This window comes from Thalassophryne amazonica, chromosome 20 (genome assembly GCF_902500255.1).
Source record: "Thalassophryne amazonica chromosome 20, fThaAma1.1, whole genome shotgun sequence".
NCBI lineage: Eukaryota > Metazoa > Chordata > Actinopteri > Batrachoidiformes > Batrachoididae > Thalassophryne > Thalassophryne amazonica.
In genome coordinates, this window is record NC_047122.1 from 28,305,602 (window position 1) to 28,325,292 (window position 19,691).

General features: G+C 40.9%; 1 protein-coding gene and 1 long non-coding RNA gene across 2 annotated transcripts in view; one reads left to right on the plus strand and one right to left on the minus strand.

Annotated features, from left to right (window-relative positions):
* LOC117502302 (sal-like protein 3) lies at window positions 1-14,916 on the minus strand. Its single transcript, XM_034161352.1, is given in 7 exon segments — window positions 1-935; window positions 7,721-8,055; window positions 8,129-8,209; window positions 8,212-8,407; window positions 8,410-10,310; window positions 10,313-11,008; window positions 14,400-14,916. Coding segments are annotated over 7 exon segments (3,684 nt in total). The 5' UTR covers window positions 14,482-14,916; the 3' UTR covers window positions 1-542.
* LOC117502306 overlaps window positions 14,913-19,691 on the plus strand; it is a 9,914-nt gene continuing 5,135 nt past the window's right edge. Inside the window, exon 1 of the long non-coding RNA XR_004558262.1 lies at window positions 14,913-15,026. This is a non-coding gene — a long non-coding RNA (uncharacterized LOC117502306). The remainder of the gene's footprint in view (window positions 15,027-19,691) is intronic.

Here is a 19,691-nt window from a genome sequence, read left to right on the forward strand (position 1 = left end):
CAGTCCATGTCAAACATTTATTGTGGTGTAATTGTTTTGAAATAAAATTACATCAACACAAGAAAAACTTAAGTGTTTAAACGGAGCGAGGTAGCAGATTGAACATACAGACTTTTAGTTTTTATTTTGTCCATCTGTTGTGTCAGAGCGGCATTTTTCATCGTAATATTGACAATAGTCCATTCAAACTCTTACTTGTGGATAACGAGGAGCGTATTTGTGCTTTGCACTGACTAGCAGCATCAGCTGACTGTCCAACGGGAAGAAAACTGACTCATATTACAGCTTTCAACACATTATTTCTTCACCTCTCAGGTGAGCCCCATTGTAATTCTCAGGTACGTGTTATACAAATTATTTACTGTATAGGGAAAATAATCACAAATAACAGTAAAATCACAAAATGTGAATACTGTACTATTCTCTGTCGATAAAAGGATCCTTTTAAAGTTTATATATAATACATGAGAACAAACATGTTTTACAAATATTTTAGCTTCCATAAGAGTTTGCATAAGTATTTAGTCGTCACTCGGCTTTATTTAATTGATTCCAATTTCTTTACTGTCATCAATCAGCATAGAAAAATGCCTATTATTTCCCAGTTCCATGGCTGACTTCGTTAGACTTGTGATCGGGCTTCCTGCGGTGCTCACTCTGTCCACGCCTGCAGCCATCGGGCTTGGAAAAGACAGGCCTCGGTTCTGAATCACAGAGATCTCGTTGTTCTTCATAGCCAAGCTGCTGGTGATAGCCGTCGCGTAACGGTTCCAAAATCCAGGGTCTACATTCATCGCACGAGCTGCCAGATCCTTCTGAAATATCTCTCCAAACTTTATGGCCTCACCACCCAGCAGCGCCACGGGGTTCTCCACCGATAGCCGGCGGCCTCTTCTGGCCGGTGCATTGTTCCACACGTGAGTTCCCATGTGAACCTGCAAACATCAGGCAGAAGAGGATACAGAGAATGACTCATGAGAGTTCATAAATGCATATTGACCTGCAGTGTTTAAGTGACAGAGCTTGCTGAGAAAAATCCCAGATTTCCAAATCATGTCTTGTATTTAAGCATGCATGTTATATTGGTAAAGTTCTCTGCAAAGACTTCAGGAATTCTTCCTCTGAATTATCTTATGTTTGTGCAGAAGAAAAGTAAGTGGGTCTACAATACTCCAAACGAGCCTATGTATAAGTCAGTGGTGGGTAATAGTGATGAGTAATGAAGGGCCAAGAGAGCGCAGTTTTTCTTTGCAACCGATCGCCTCCGCAGGTGGTGATCTGATGAGCTCTGCCTCCTCCCCTCAATTTAAAATCCTAATCATCTGTGAAATCACCAGCTGAGATGATTGTTAGCAAAAGAAAACCTGCACCCCCTTGTCCCTTCATGCCCGCCCCTGGAAGCCAAACTGGTACCCAGTCAAAACTTTCACATGCACGAGACACTGTAGAGATGATACACATGGATGACCTTCTACATTGTAGGTTTAAGTTAATTTGATCCAAGACTTGAGAAACTAGACAAATAATAGGAAGATATTCTTAGGTATATAATCTTAATATTTTAATTTCAAGGTATGATTTTTACCCAAGGCCATCAAATCTAGCCATCAGGTATTGTGAAGACTGCGTCTGTCCATCTGTCCATCTGTCTGTGCTCAGCATAAATCCAGTCCAGAGTCTTCAGATTCACATGGAACATTCAACAAGTTCAAAGACGACTAACCTTGACCTATTTTAAGGGGTATTTTAAGAGGTTAAAATGTCACATTCTGTTTCTATGTGTTCCGTTTTTTTAAGTGGTGGAGGTGACAGCCAATCAGACAACAGAGGCACCATGACATCAGTGGCAGTTTCTGTAAAAGCTAGTGAGATATAAACAAAAATGAAAATGCTGTTCTTGGAACCTAATAACACCTCTGAAGTGATTTACGAGACATTTAGCGGATGTTAGCATGGTGATATCACAGGCTAGTAGCTATCTGCAAACTCCATTTCGTTTGTGTGCAGATAACATCTTTGTCATACATTAGGTAAAAGCTAGTGAGAAATAAACACTTCTAAAACTGAAAACGCTATTTTTATAACCTGATAACACCCCTAGACTGATTTACAAGGCATTTCGTGGACATCAGCGTGCACGCTAACTTCCGCTAACTCAAAGCTAACTTCCTCAAAAGCTCATAAACGTAAATATTGTTTATGATGAACATGTACAAATTGTAAGTCCGCCATCGATAGGCTGAACAACCATTTCATTTCTAAACGGATGGCTGTCTGGATCCGTGACCATCGTGTGCCATTTCTCTGGTTATCACAAGAGCTGGACATCAACCATATTCCGGCAGATTTCACTTTTAACAAGAGATTTTGTCATGGAAAGCTGAGCGGAGGCTTCGCGCTTCACGATGGATTCGCTACTGGAGCGAGACAAAACCACCTCCATTTTGGTCTCACAGGACGGCTTTGAGATGGCGTTCTGACAGCTGTCGGTGGTTTTTCCATCGAGTGATTATCCGAGAAATTGTGGATGTGCCTGGACATGCCAGAACATGTCCCGTGAGGCTTCATTACGGCGCTGCTGTGCGCCATGCGGCACCGCCGCGACCCGCGGAATTCCTCCGCACGTCTGTCTCAATGTGCCGAAAAAGTGCTGATGTCCACGTCTTTTCACAATTCCTGTGCTAGTCAGACGACGTCCTGTTACAGGAGTTTTTGTCATGGAAAGAGGAGTGGAGGATTCGCGCGTCGCGACGGTGCCGCATGGTGCACAGCAACGCCGTGATGAAGCCTCACAAAATCTCTTGTTAAAGTGAAATCTGCCAGAAAATGGTTGATGTCCAGCTCTTGTGATAACCAGAGAAATGGCACACGATGGTCACGGATCCAGACAGCCATCCGTTTAGAAATGAAATGGTCGTTCAGCCTGTCGATGGCGGCTTCGGAGAGCGGCGCGCCCCACAGCCGCTGGGGGCCGTCCTTAAAGCGACAGTAACACTCCTTATTCTCTAACAAGCCCGTAACATTTTCACCGAAAGCCAGATAAATTTTTCTAATGGTTTCCAGCTGCCAGTCTCTTAACAGTTTCTGAAAAAATTCTGATGGAAAAAAAGCCCAAATCATTCCCGCCATTTCCTGACAATGAAAATCCGACGAGGGGGCTGGACCCCTCCTCACTCAAAGCCTGCTCACAGGCGAATGACGCAACCGACAGGCATGGAAAAACTCACGCATGCGCACGAGGGTTCGAGCTTGTCTGACGCAATCACACGTGATTCAAATCCATATGGTTTTTGAAAAAAATAATAAGGTCGGATACTTTTCTAATAGACCTCGTATATATATATATTCAGTTACAGTTTCAAGTTTCAGTTACATTTCATGTACTCACTGTCATTTGGCTGTCATTTGTAATAACGTTATACCTCAGGAGGACGATACACTTTGAAACCTGAATTCTAATCTGTTTTAAACAGTTATAACCAACTGTGTAGCATGTTTTAAATGGAGTTTATAAATACATACAGTCTAAGAACTGAAACACAGGGGTTTTAAATTCAATTAATACTATTATTTTCAATATACTTGCAATTGTTAATTTTAGGGATTTACATAATGTTTCATTTGATTTAATTAATTTCAACTGCAATATTGTTTTGAACTTAATTGACAATGTTATGTGGAAAAAGTTACCTTAACTTTATTAATTAAATTCAATGTTTTATTTCTTAGAGTGTACATACATGCATTCATGCACTGATTTGGCTCCTCCCTTACACTCGGGGAAGTCACAGCAGATCCTGCATGGATCCATATGTTGATTTGGCACAATATTTATGGTAGACAGCCTTCGAAACACAACTCTAGATAAGCGCAATGGGCATAGAACCCAGAACGTTCTTGATGTCCCACTGTGCTGCTCATATTTTAAACTGTCTTTAATTAGAGATCCTTTAGTATATAAGTTTTACAGAAAAGGAATCATTTAACCATCAGGAGTCCAGTAGCAGCAGAGGGGAAAAAAAAACACACTGGAGTTCCTTACTTTTAAGTTGCTTGAAACGTTTTTTAAAAAGTAGATTTGCCATTTTCATCAGTATTTTATGTATTTTACTTGTTTTGTTTGATTTTATCTATTCATTTATTTATTTCCTATTATTGCACGAGTTTGCTGATTGAATTAAATAAAATAAATCAAATTTTAGTAATTTTTAAAGCTTTCAATTTAAATCGATCCAAACATGGTAAAAACTGGTTTTGTCTCAGTGTTGTTTGGAGAATTTCTTTTTCAAGATTCCTCTTTGGGTTATGAAAAAAAAAATGTGTTGGGCATTTAGTAATTATTTTTTAATGAAGTGAACTATAAATTGAGAAATCATGAAATAATTAATAGAACAATGATTAACAAGAGCAAACTGAGATTTCTGACATCCGCCAAACCGGATCTGAATTACCTCCATAATTCAGTGGAGTCTCCCATGCCCTAATACCTATCTGTGGTGCAAATTTGGTGAGAATCTGTGAAGTAGGTTTTTTTTTTTTTACCTCCGCCAAGGAGGTTATGTTTTCGGTCGCGTTTGTTTGTTTGTCTGTCAGCAGGATAACTCAAAAAGTTTTGAACAAATTTTGATGAAATTTTGTGGAGTGATTGGAAATGACAAGAGGAACAAGTGATTAAATTTTAGTGGTGATCCCGATCCGGATCCCGATGCTAACGCGTTAGTATGTCTATGGCATTTTCAATGTTAAAAGTTAGCATTAAGCAGTTGCAGCTGTCATCACGTTTGTGTGCATTTGTTTTCAAATTGTAATATTTCTTAAATTTATTTTTGTTTATATATTAATAATCTAATGATTATTATATACAATTTTAGAGAAAGAGACAAAAAGAAATAGATCACTGTGCCAAGGAGGGAATCTCTTTAGGGTCAGTGACCCTATGGCCTTGTTTAGAGAAGTGTTTTGTAAATGTTAAAAAAAATTCATATATTTGCAGTTTAGTTGAATAATAAATTTAATTTTGTCTATTTGTTTTTGTCTATAAGCACATGCAATATCAATATCAGTGCTCAGATGACAGTAGCTTCTGGGAAAGGTGCAAGTTGGAATAAACTGTGATGCCAAGCGCTAAGGATACATGCTATCCAGTCACAGCAGATGAAACTTTTTTTACTACTGAGCAAACATTATTGTTAGACTTTTTTAGGTTCAATGATTCCACGGCGTGTAGATGTTATGGCGTCAGTGACCCCATGGCCTTAGTGGAGGTTTGCACTCTCTGAGTGCTTCTAGTTTTTAAATGTAACCCTTCAAAGCCTATATAAAGTGAAATCATGATCCATAATCCGGATCACCTCCAAAATTTAATGGGTTTTCCATGGTCTAATATGTATCTGGTAAGAACTGTGTCAAAATCTGTGCCGTAGTTTTGATGTAACCCTGCTAACAGACAGACAAATAAATAAATGCAGATGATTTTATTACATCCTTGGTGGACGTAATAAATAAAACTACAACTCCAATTCCAGTGAAGTTGGGACGTTGTGTAAAATGTAAATTACAACAGAATACAATGATTTGCAAATCCTCTTCGACGTATATTCAGTTGAATACACCACAAAGACAAGATATTTAATGTTCAAACTGATAAACTTTATTGTTTTTGTGCAAATATTTGCTCATGTTGAAATGGATGCCCGCAACACATTTCAAAAAAGCTGGGAGAGTGGTATGTTTACCACTGTGTTACATCACGTTTCCTTCTAACAACACTCAATAAGCGTTTGAGAACTGAGGACACAATTGCTGAAGCTTTGTAGGTGGAATTCTTCCCCATTCTTGCTTGATGTACGACTTCAGTTGTTCAACAGTCCGTGGTCTCCGTTGCTGTATTTTGCACTTCATAATGCTCCACACATTTTCAATGGGCGGCAGGTCTGGACTGCAGGCAGGCCAGTCTAGTACCTGCACTCTTTTACTACGAAGCCACGCTATTGCAACACGTGCAGAATGTGGCTTGGCATTGTCTTGCTGAAATAAGCAGGGACGTCCCTGAAAAAGACGTTGCTTGGATGGCAGCATGTGTTGCCCCAAAACCTGGATGTACCTTTCAGCATTGATGGTGCCATCACAGATGTGTAAGTTGTCCATCTCATGGGCATTAACACACCCCCATACCATCACAGATGCTGGCTTTTGAACTTTGTGCTGGTAACAATCTGGATGGTTTTTTTCTTATTTTGTCCGGAGGACACAACATCCATGATTTCCAAAAACAATTTGAAATGTGGACTCATCAGACCACAGCACACTTTTCCACTTTGAGTCTGTCCATTTCAAATGAGCTCGGGCCCAGAGAAGATGGCAGTGTTTCTAGATGTTGCTGATGTACGGCTTTCACTTTGCATGGCAGAGTTTTAAGTTGCACTTGTAGATGTGCGACGAACTGTGTTAACTGACAATGGATTTTTGAAGTGTTCCTGAGTCCATGCAGTAAGATCCTTTACACAATGATGTTGGCTTTGGCAGTGACGCCTGAGGGATCAAAGGTCATGGGCATTTAATGTTGGTTTTTGGCCTAGAAAGTTCTCCAGATTCTCTGACTTTTCTTATTATATTATGGACTGTAGATGATGGAATCCTTAAATTCCTTGCAATTGAACGTTGAGAAACATTGTTCTTAAACTGTTGGACTATTTTTTCATGCAGTTGTTCACAAAGTGGTGATCGTCGCCCCATCTTTGCTTGTGAATGGCTGAGCCTTTTGGGGATGCTCTTTTTTATACCCAATCATGACACTCACCTGTTTCCAATTAGGTGTTCTTTGAGCATTCATCAACTTTCCCAGTCTTTTATTGCCCCGTCCCAACTTTTTTGAAAGGCGTTTCAGGCATCCATTTCAAAATCAGCGAATATTTGCACAAAACAATAAAGTTTATCAGTTTGAACATTAAATATCTTGTCTTTGTGGTGTATTCAATTGAATATAGGTTGAAGAGGATTTGCAAATCATTGTATTCTGTTTTTATTTACATTTTACACAACGTCCCAACTTCATTGGAATTGGGGTTGTAGAAAGCACTCAGACAGCACATACCTCCACCAAGGCCACATATTCCCCCACCTCCAAAATACTCACTTTCACTTGCATTTAGCATCAAACATCAATCCTTTTTTCCTAAAAAAAATATCCGTATGCTCATAAAATTTTATTAAGCTCCATTCATATCTTTTTGAGTTCAGTGTTGCTGTATGTCATACATTCTTCTAGAGCATGTTCCAGATCAAATGAAAAATCCCAAAATTATTCCCGAGGACATTATTTACCTGCTCACAACATGTTATCAAAGGTCATCATTAATACATTTTGTAATTAAAATTTCCTGAATGCTTAAAACGTCTTCTGGATCCTGGATCCAAAATATATTCTGGCTCAAATTCAAAATAAATTTGCTCATTTTTGAGGACATTACCCATCTGTTCACCAAATTTCATCAACATCCTCTCACAACTTTTTGAGTTAAATGTTGATTTGTCCCAAACATTATTCTTTCCCAGAATGTTATCGATTGACTCATCAAATTTTACTGGAATCTGTTCATCACTTTTTGAGTTAGCCTACTAACAACCAAAAAAAAATCCTTAGTTTCAGCTCCACATTACTGTGATGTCAGTGTATCTATATGTTGACCACATTAACCACGACAGAAACCATCTTAACTACCTTCAGATTGCCTTTAGTGGTGAACGCTCTGCCACAGATGGAGCAGATGAACGGTTTCTCTCCGGTGTGCGTGCGCTCGTGGATCTGAAGAGCACTTGCGGATGAGAAGTTTTTCCCGCACACGTTGCAGTTGTGCTGCTTCGGCGTTCGTCGAGGAGTCGCGGGGCCCGTCAGGGATGATGTCATGCCCAGAGCGCAGACTGACGGATAAGTTGGCGGGATGTGGACGCTAAAAGGAGGCAGCTGCCTTTGGTTGCTCTGCTGACTGAGCCCGTTCACCTCCGTTTTTACCGTGCTGGAGGCAGAGCTGGTAACTATGCTAGGAAGACTTTGCCCTGCAGAAAGTGTAGATGTGAAGTTATCCTTTTGTTACAACATGCAACACATTTCAAAATGCGCTTTCTTTACCTTTTTCTCTGCTCAACTGGAATGACACATTGTCAGGAGCCTCCTCTTTCACACATAGTTTGCTCAACTGTGTTTCTCTCGACTTTCAGCGGCTGCACATGCTGATAGAGAAGCAGGAGACGCCGACTGTTCTCTCTTCACCGAAACTGCCAAAGGCTCTTGGGATTCTGGCCTATTGCTCGCAGCAGGAGATTTGATAGTGACGCCTTCAGAGGAGCATAGAGTCGGAGACGCTAACATGTGAGGAGAACAGGAGGACTCCGACACGTTTGAGCTGTTTGCACAACACGTCCCACCAGTTTTTCAGATGAAAAGCTTTTACTGTTGTCATGAAAGCCATTGATAAGTGATTTAACGGTGAAGGAGTGGTTAAGGTTTGAGTTGATTGTTCTCATTTGGTTCTCCAGCGCTGCTATACTTGAAACAACCACTGAGGGTTTAGGAGGAGAACTACAAAGAGAGTTTAAAGTATTTTCCGTCTCCTCTTCCTCTTCTTCATTATCATCCTCTATGGAAATGTCATCGATGAGGTCGTTGCCGTTGACAAAGCTCTTCTCTTCCATTTCTTGCAGCTTGTCCACCAGGGTTGAGTCTGGAATCTGTCCAACCATGTGCATTCGGATGTGCTGCTGAAGAACAACAGCATTGGTGAACTTCTTCTGGCAAATTGGACAAGAGTGTTGCACCTGAACTGGAGGGTTTTCTCTGTGAACGCCGATGTGAGTCTTCAGGTTTCCTTTGGTGGTGAAGGCTCGGCTGCAAACCTTGCATTTATAAGGTCTCTCCCCGGTGTGAATGCGGTAATGCATCTTGAGCGCGCTCTGACAGCTGAGGACACGGTGACAAAGTACACACTGGTTTGGGTCTGTGATCTTTTTATCGATGTTCTCCACCAGCTGTTGAAGCTTGGAGGTTTCTGATGTTTGCATAGAGTCCAGCAGGCTACTAGTAGGAAATTTAATGTCTTCTAACAAGGGTGGAGAGGTGGATGCAGGGGATGCTGAGGTGGTTGGTTCTGGTGTGGTAGCCACAGAAGAGATTGTGGTGCCGCTTGCTTCTGTAACTATGTTGGTTCTCAGCCTCAGGTTGCAGTTTTGCGGCAGGTGTTCCCCTTCTGATTTCACTATATTTGATGCTTCTGCCTCATGGTTAGACTGTGAAGACTCAGAAACAGGAGAAAAATGAAGCACACCACCTTTGTGGTTAGGTGACAAAGATAGACTTTCAGCAGACGATGGCTGGTGAGAAGATTTAGCGGATGGTGTTGCACTTACAGGGTCATTCGAGCCGGCTGTACTGGTAATAGGGGAGGAAAGCGGCAGACTCATGGTGGCTGGCAGACTCGCTACAACAGGTTTGCTATCCAGCCATGAGGAGACTTGTTTTTCCGGTGGGACGGACATTCCGTAGGGAATCCCAGAACTTGTTGGCACATTGTCTAGATATTCTGGCACAGGGTACGGATTCATCTGAACATGAGGATACTTCTCTTTATGCCTCTGGAAGTGGACTTTTAAGTTCCCTTTTGTGGAAAACCGATTGCCACAGATGTTGCATTTGAAGGGACGCTCTCCTGTGTGGGACCTCAGGTGGATCTGCAGAGCGCTATCGCTGCCAAACACTTTGGCACAGAACCTGCATTTATGCTTGAAGAAAGGCTCCTCTGGACTGGGCTTTGTTTCGAACAAGGACACGTTCGGCAGTTTTCCCTTCTTGTTCTTCATCAAGGCTGCGAGGGGGTCAAGAGCATTAGCAGTGGCGGCAATGCTGGCCAAGGGATTGGGGAAAATGACGCTGCTCGGGGGGCTTTGAGGTAGAAATGGCAGGCTGGGCGATGAGCTGTGGAGGCTGTTGTGGCTGAGGGAACTATGCGTTTGCGAGCAGCTAATGCTGCTTGTGTTGGAGCCTGTAAAAGGAGGCAGCACCGTGGAGATGCTGCAGCTGGAGTGACACGGGGTCGAATTTTCAGATGGGGCTGAGGTACATTTAATGTCTCTAAAGGCTGGTTGCCCAGTTTCAGTTTGTGAGACCAGACTTTGTGAGTTTTCAAGCACAGATGGCAAAGAAACGGCACCCTGTCCATCGACGGCTGAAGGCATGACTCCTGATAGTGGCAGGACAGATGGAGGGATGATGCCTTGAGGGGGAAATGGATTCGGTGCCAGAGATAGAGACCTAGAATCGGGTTTATCGCCGCTTGCGTGGGTTGTCTGTTCATGATGGCTACCTGGCTGCAGATCTGTTCAATGAGCTGCAGCTGGTGGACCTGTTGTTGCTGCAGAGCCAGCAGGTGCTCCAGGATCACAGGTATGGCTGCTGAGGCCACCTTCCCCCCAGAGCCACTGCCGACAATTCCCTGTGAGAACTGAGCAACAGCCACCCTGGTGCTGTGAAGGATCTCCAGCGTCACATTTGTACTCGGTAAGCTGTAGCTGCCTGCAGCTGATGCCTTTGGGGAAGCGGATTCAGCTGAACCTGGAGGTTGAGGACTAGAGGCCGTGGCGTATTTTTCTTGCACATGATGCTCGAGCTCCATTGTGTCATCCCGCTCCCCATCTTCCTCTAAATTATCCAGACTGGTGTTATCATTCACCAGAGCGTCTCCACGCTCGAAGTCGGCGTCTGTGGATTCTGCAGAGGATGAGTCACTGGACACCATGCTGGGAGCTGGAGAGGTTTCGGCAGGAGTTTCTGCTAGAGCAGGCATTCCCCCATTGTCCTTAACAATCAGCACCAAAGGATCCTCCGTGCACACTTTGTCATGTTCACGCAGCTCAGACCAAGTGAAGAACTCAGCGCAGCATCTGTCACAGACATGCGTTTCCTCGCTGCTGCCTTCAACTCCATCAGCTTCATTTCCCGGTGTGCTTCGGAGAAAACCTGAAAGGAGCAAAAAATAAAATTAAAGAAAACTTCACTAAAGAGACAAGAATCAGTATCCGACACTGCGATGAATCCCCATGGACCTGTCAAACCCAGGAGTGAACAAATATTCAAGTCCACTGAACCAGACCAATATCACACATAATAACAGAAATGCTAACGAGGGGCAAACACAGCAAGACTAGAAAAAAACACCAAAGTTTGATATAAATGAAACCCAGATTTCATATGCAAAAAAACTTATCTAATTGATTCAACGCATAAGAAAAAAATTCAGTGAAAGTTACAAAGTAAATAATGTTAAAAGTAACTACATTTGTGAATTTATATTTATAGAAATCTCAAAAAAGTTTAGGGCTGTAATACAGTGGTGCAGCAGTTTGATTTTTACTGTGAAAGAATACTTTAAAATAACAAAAAAAAATTCTGATAATAACAATATGCACACTTACAAAATAGTTTATCTATAACCAACAGTAGCATAATTTATATATTTATATTTACTCCTGCATTTAAATTATTACAACTCATAATTGTGCATACATGCCAGAAATTAAGTTTTGTGCAGTTTATGTTTTTGTTGTTGTTGTTTTTTTGTTTTTTTTGTTTTTTTTTTTACTGATTTTGACATAATTCGGGACTTTTACAACCTATTAAAAACCTGTCATATTTTGGTCAAAATATGACTGATTTCGACAAAAATTTAGTGATGTTATGGGCATCAAATGATTCAGTGAGCTGAACATCACAGCTTCAGAATTTGACTCTCATTAACTTTTTTGTTACATAAGCTGCAAAACTGCATGAAACAACTGGAATATTCGAACTGAACCAACGTGCAACAACACACTCATTTTTTGCATTAATAAACAAACATATTATATTCTCAATAAACAACACGGCTGTTTTGCACAAAACCGCTATTTTGCACAAAACCTGAATTATAAAATGCACAAAAATGTGCATTTTGTAATTGTGAAGTGCCTTAGGGAGACTGGGGCAATATATATATATATATACATATATATAGTAAATAAACTGAACTGAGATGCGAAATAAATAGAAGTAAATTTGCAAAAACATAAAGCTGGAAAACGACATATACGTATACACTTAAAAAATAAAGTCACTTCCACTTTTTTAATCAAATTAACTTGCTTAAATATTGGCGGTGAGCTTTTAAGATCTTTTTGTCCTCTTTCAGTAGATCTATTGTGTGACATTTCTTTAGAAACTGCTTTAAATTTCAGAATCACAGTTACATCTGTTCAGGCTTTGCCCCATTAGGAAATAGACAGCAAGAGCAGATGGAACGATTTGGTGGAAATCAATAGGAAGTGATTGTTACATACACTCTGACTTCCATAAAAATTACTTTAAAGTGCAACGTAGTTTAGTTCATATTTAAATTATCGGATTTTTGCTTGTTTTTGAAAAATGATTTTGAACAATATTGTGGTCTAATTTACACACGCCACAAAATATGTTGCAAACAATGTAAATTCTATTGATTTGTATTACATTAACACACAAAATGTAACACTGGAATCAAATTTAATGTGTATATTTACCAAGAGATGAAAGATTCAAAGTCTGGTACAAAACGTATGCATGCATGAAAATCTTAGCGTGTACGTTTCACTTTGTAATTGTGGCCACTTAAATATAACACAGTGAAACCACTCAAATTTACAGTGCAATTTCTGTGTTATAAAAGTGAATTACAGATGTTATATCTCCGAAAAGCTGATCTGAACTCTTTTTCAGCTTTGCAAAGTCAGTTTGGGAACCAGAACTGGTCAGAATCAAAGTCTCACCAAGTGGGTGGTCTGAAGATCTCCATGGCGATTCACCAAATACAGTAGTGAAAACACTTTGACTGTTTTAGTTTAGGATTGAATCTGTGCTTTGAAAGATTTACTTCACAGAAAAGAAAGCAAAGATTAGTTTGAATGTGTTTCCAAACAGAATAACAGTGAGGGAAATTTATTTTACATTTCCATCTTTCTACCACACAGAAAACAGATTTATACATCCCCCCTGCCCATTTTTAAATAAAAAAGCAAACAACAGTGTCAGCCTCACGTTCATGCCTCTCTGCATCGCTGCGTGACCTCTGGGCCGCAGAGGTCAGCGGTTCAGTTGTACTAATTGTATTATTATTCAGACATGGAGCACTTGCCCCTCACAGGGTGAAGCTGACAAAGGTTAAGACAGCAGGTTCAATCAAAGCACAGCTCCCCTGCCTGGCTGCAGGGCCCAAAGAGGGCCTCGTGCACACAACGTGACACATTTCACTCCAACAAATAACCAAGCGGAATCACGGAACAAGAACATTAAAGTTCTCAAATATTAAAGTCATGATTTACAACCTTTTGAAAAAAAAAAACACACAAAATCTTTCAAATAAAGAACTAAATCTACCCCGCAGGCTGTAGGAGGTTACAAAACCTAGAGACAGCAAAATGGTTTCCCACTTTATTTTGGATAACAAAGTTTAAACTTTAGCGGCTGTTAATTTCAAGCTAAATATTATATTATTACAATGTGGTAAATAATACTGAGGGTGATAAGATTATGTGATTACAGGGTTCAAACAATGTCTAACTTTGTTGAGTTTAAATACTAAAAATTGTGATTTAAAAATGATCATTATTAAAAAATATTTTGGCTAAAATACTTACTTCAACATAATGTTTGAAAAACATCAGTTTTTCTTTCAGGTTAATGAAGATTACACAGAATACAGAAGGACCATTAAAATACACGAGATCCCATGTAATGTGTCACATTTGAAATAGTTCAATTTTCATTTGACCTTATTTTTTTTCAGGGGTTATAATGTTCATCAGACTTTGCGATTAAAGTTTAAAAGTTTCATTAGTTGACAAGAAAGACTGCAGCCAAATATAAAAAGTAGAAACAAAACTCTAACATAAATAAAATATATGAATAATTGACCATTTCAGTGTTAATGATCACTTTGATGCTTTATTTTTCAGTGAAACATTTCACAGCAGGCCTTCAGGCGGAGGACAGGCCGCATAAAAATAAATTAAATCTGAACGGTTTACAATGAGATAAAACACCTAAAATGTATATAAATAAATAAAAACGCTATTAGCAAGTGCAGGGCTGCATTTTGCAGATTTGACACCTATGTATGGATATTAGAAAGAAATAAGATGTTAAAAGATATGTTAAATGAAAAAAAAAAACAGCCACCAATTAATTTAAAGTTGCTTTTTAATACAAAAAAAAACACCTTACAGATCGATTACAATCTACTGTAGTTCAATAAGGTATTACCCAAAGATCCTGGCGGTGATCCGTTACTTTGTGCAAACTGCAGCTGAAGTGAGCAAAAGTGTTTTTGGCGGCCACGTACCGTTTGCGCACAGGAGTCCAGTTTGCGGCGCGCCGCCGCCTGACTTCAGCTGTTGCGGTTTGGCTTGTTTGCGGCGGGACATGCTGACGTTTCTCTGCGAGTCGCTGCTGCCTTTTGCCGAATCATCTACCCCCGACAAATGGGAGCCGTCAGACTGAGCGGGGTCGGCGCAATAAAAGCGCAGAGGGGCTGCCGTTGATGCGCAGATTGCGCATGTCAGTGTAATTATGATGGAGGAAGGATAGCGCTTTGACGACTCTTGCTGCCCCTCCGTGGCTGATTGGCTGCCTTCCAGATATGGAAATGAGCGATGAGATTAAAAATAATTACTTCACTTCCTGGCAGGTTTTGCGTCTTTTTACGCACAGCTCCGAGCGGCTCCACGGTCGAGCTGGAGCCGAGCTCCTGTTTTGGAGCAGTGCTGGGGTTCACTTGGCGATCGAAGGCGCTGCATCCCGCACAAACCGACTTGTTTGCGTTGCCTGCACCTGTTCTTTGCGTGAAAGGCTGTGACGGATGAATGTCCCGGCTGGATCTCTCTCAACGGATTCGAGCTGCAACACGATAACAACCCTCCAGTCCTACTTCCACGGACGGGATCGACTTAATAAAGTCCAGAAACGACAGGTGTTTCGTGCGTAAAAACGCAGATAAGATTTAAAATATATATATGTGCGTAAAAAACCAAACTTTACGCACAGAAAGGTCCGAGCTCAGACTGGCGGCTGCTGGAAGTGCGACTCTCTGCTTTGTCGGAGGCACCGGCGCACTTCTTGCTGCCCCCGCCTCCGGTCCATCATTAGGTGGCCTTCAAGCGGCTGGGATAGGCTACTGCCAGGATACCAGGAGGTGTTGGAGCTTCAGTTGTTACGACCTCCCACAATTGGGCGCCATAATAGACTGAAAAATGTCGGCGTGTTGGGGGAAAAAAACAACAAAAGTGAATCTCACCTAAACTCAGTTTATAATCAGATGCTGATGATGTTCTTATAGATGTTCGATCTGCAATCAGAAACTTTTTTTAAAATCACTTGTCACAATCGCAAAAGAATAAAAATGAGACGTAGGTTTTTGCTAAAGTCTTCTTTTTTTTAGATCCTCCTCTTCCACAGGCTGCTGCTGTTTCCGAGCTGAGAGCGATGCTGTAATCCCTCCTCACCAGCATTGTCCCACAACTTGTAATTATGTGGTATTAAAAGATGCAGCTGGGGGGAGGACAGAATCAGCTGATGATAATTGCAAGTACTACACAACAGCCCTGTATTGATAGGCATGCCTCCTATTCCTCTGCTATGGGGAGATAAGGAAGGCCTGCTCCTCTCGGAAGAATATCATTTCTTCTGACCTATCAGGTTTCTACAGACTTATGATGAATAGCCAGAGCAGCCAAGAGCACTTATCTTGAAACTCAAGCCTCCTTGATTTGATATTGATTCTGTGTAACCAGTGTCAACACACAAAATCAAACTAGTAAGTACTTGACCATGATCTGTTCCACATTCTGATTTGGCTCACACTAACACGGACTCCACTCAAGTCCTAAGCACCGCTGGAATCTCATTATTAGGAGCAAAAACAGAGCTTGCTGTAGGTCCAATTTTTATGGAGCGCATCACGTGCCACAATAAAGCTGAAGCTTTTACACATTTGAATAAAAAATAATAATAATTCATGCTTCTTCATATTAAAATTTTTTAAATGATGTACTTTAAAATCACAGTGAAAATAAATCTCTACAACATGATGTAAATCATATAAATATCAGAGCCAAAGCAATACCGTGTCCCCGTTAGTCAAACTCACCACTTATGGCCAGTTTTGTTCAACAAGAGATGAGATGGATATGTGAACAATTTCAAGTCTCTGAGTATGTCTTTTACACCAATCTTTTTAAAAACGCAGAGACAAGTGAGGGAAGCCACCAAGACACAACTCTGAATGAGTTATAGGGAAGGTGATGGCCTCTCTAATCCTGCTCCTGGAGGGCACCTGTCCTGCATATTTTCCATCTCTACTTGCTCTAGTCACACTGGTCAATTAACATGGATGGTTCCCAACTCTTGATTGGTTGAGCACACCTGTTTGAGTTAATTAGATGTGGGTGGATTGGACAGGGCTTTAAAACACAGGGGCAGACCCAGGATTTTGTAAAAGTGGAGAAGGTGAGGGGGGCGTGGATTTGTGAATGTGTCAGGGGTGATTGAGAGGACACACTTCCCGGGTCTGGGGAAATTTTTTTTTTATTTTTAGGTGCCATTTACTGCATTTTGGTGCATATTTCATCATAATATACACCACAGAGAACAGATACTTTATAACAGACGTCTTCAACTGAATCCAGAAAGAGCTGTGAGGGTGCAGGTTTTCTTTGCAACCACCAACTCCACCAGGTGATTTCACTGATTAACTGACTCCATCTGCTGTGTTATAAATGCTTTATAACCTGTTTTTTTTTATACATTTGAACTTGTTTTGTACAATCTTGAATGTGATGCTATGATGAAGAGTAACAGAGAACATTTGAAATGCCTGTGAACACCTTTGCAGCAAACGAGTTCACAGGCATTTGTACCAGACCATGCTTCAGCAAGGTGTAGCACACCTTGCTGAATCATGGTCTGGTACAAATGTATCTAGCTGAGTCACTTGTTGCTAAATAGAGGGTCCAGAAACAGCATTCAGCTGGGACCCCCCCTCCCCCAGGGTTGGAGAGAGCTGCTAGTGTGCACATGAAGCACCTTGAATGACAGCATGCTGACACTGCTGTGTGTGAATGGGTGAATGTGAGGAATCATTGTAAAGCACTTGAAACATCTGCATCAAATGAAAAGAACGCTATAGAAATGCAAGCCATCTATATGTTAAAAGCCAACTGGCCTCTGTGAACGTGTATGCGTGCATGAGTATGGCTTTGATCATGGACAAACTGGGGAGAGCTGACATTTGCCGTTTGGTATTCTTATGTATTTTTGGTCAAGGATGAATGCTGCCAAAATGGAACATTGATAGTACTGATATTTTTGGAGAAACTATGGATATTACATAACAACAGTGAACAATGGACATTGATAATTACATTCTGGACTCACAGGCCATTCCAAATCATTATCAAAACTTTGCATAAATTATTACCAACCTTGAAAAATGTTAGCTACTTACTTTATAAACACTACCCAATCTAGAACCCGTGGATCCCCACAGGCAACGTGCTAGTTAAACATTTAATGCTGTTTGGAGAGGAGAAAAATCTCTTCTGTACATGGAGAGATTTCATAAATGGCACTGCTTCATAAACTTTCCAGTGCAGAACAGAACAGGGTTTTTTTAAGAACTATAAAACAAGCATTGTAATACTATTGATGGAGCTCTAATAATGTAACCAAAAATAGTGTACTTTTAGTATCTAAATCCAAAGACCACAAAACAAAAACTTGCGTCAAGCCAGTGTGTGTAGGATTTAGTGTTATCTAGTGGTGAGGTTGCAGATTGCATTATGCCATCACTGGTCATTATATCATTTCCCCTTCATGTTTTTGCTTCTTTGTCGACTGCAATTGTGATAACATGGCAACATGTACGATCCTTCTATTCACAAAAATCTGAGTTCTCAAAGTCTGTGTAGCAACCAGTAGATAGTGTATATACAGCCCAGTCTCACGTGTTTTTGTGCTCCCATCACGAAATGATTCAAATTTTCATGACAGTTTTTTTTTTAAACTCACTATTACTATCCCCACCCCTACCCCCAAACCTAACCTTAACCATAACCTAACCCTACTCCTTCCCCTAACCCGAACTATAACCACCCGACCCCCCTGCTTTACTTTTAAATTTGTGCAGCCGTCACGGAAAGAATTAGAATAAATTTGTGCTCCCATTATGAACATTTTGACTTTTTTTGAGAGAATATCACAAACCAACAGATTAATGTATATTTTGTGCTGCTGATTCTCGACATGCCGTGACACTGGGCTGTGTTATAGCAGAGCAACCACTGATTCCTGGGTTTTTTTTTCTTTTCATAAATTGGGGTAAATACGTCCCTTTGGGCTACTGTATCAACATGATGGCCTCCAGAGGGGGCCCGCTCCCATGTAGATATGAAAGGCTCATTCTAAGATTGTGAAAACATCGATTCAATGTTGCAGGTAATTATGCACTAATGATTAGATTAGATTAGATTAGATTAGATTAAATTAGACAATACAGAACTTTATTGATTCCTTGGGAAGACTCCTTCAGGGAAATTGAGGTTCCAGCAGCATTGTATAGCAGCATACAGGGTAAGAAGCACACAGAATATCAAAAGTGAAAGTAAAAAAGAAAACAGTTTGGAAATATAAATATAAATACACAATATAAATACCAGACCTACTGGTTTACTGGCTACTACTGTTCCTCTCATTCCCGTCCTCTGTCTTCCTGTAACTCCTCCTCCCCTGAGTGAGGAAGTTGTACAGTCTGATGGCCTGAGGGACAAAGCAGTTTTTCAGCCTGTTGGTCCTGCACTTGGGAAGGAGCAGTCTGTGGCTGAAGAGGCTCCTCTGGTTGCTGATGACGGTGTGCAGAGGGTGATTGGCATCGTCCATAATGTCCATATAGAAACAGATAGTTCTGAATGCTATAATCCATTTCTGATAAAACACACCCTAAATCCTTCACACCTTAGCTTCAAAACACATACACACACACACACCACACACACACACACAACACACACACACACACACACACACACACACACACACACACACACACACACACACACACACTTTATCTCTCAACTGTCAAAGTTATTGTTAAATATTTGTTAGCAGTTTTAACGTCTGACTCGATGGCAGGCAGCTTGTATGTTTGTACCGTATATTTGACTGAAAGGTTGTCGCCACAAATATCATCTTGCTCCTGTACAACGGAAAATGGAGTCTGCAGAACTGAGCAGCAGCGGTGAAAAATTCGTTATGTCAGCGTTTGGCCCATCTGAAGATTACAGTGAGCTGTGATTTACTGGCAGTGAAACACCAGCGTCCTGTCAGCCGAGCAGTGTGATAGCGGCTGCACGGTGCACGAGGCCCCCGATGGAGAAAATGACAAGCAGATATCTCAGAGCCACCGTTCAGACAGACAGCAATCAGCCAACGGAGAGATGCAAAGATCTGCATGGATCAGTCAGCCCAAAAGAGGGCAATTCAGGTGACGAATCTTCTGTGTGCCAAAAGAGGAAAAGTTACTACATCCATTTTTGGAGATGTCCATAATTAACATTTTGGTTTATCCTCAGAACAGTGGAGG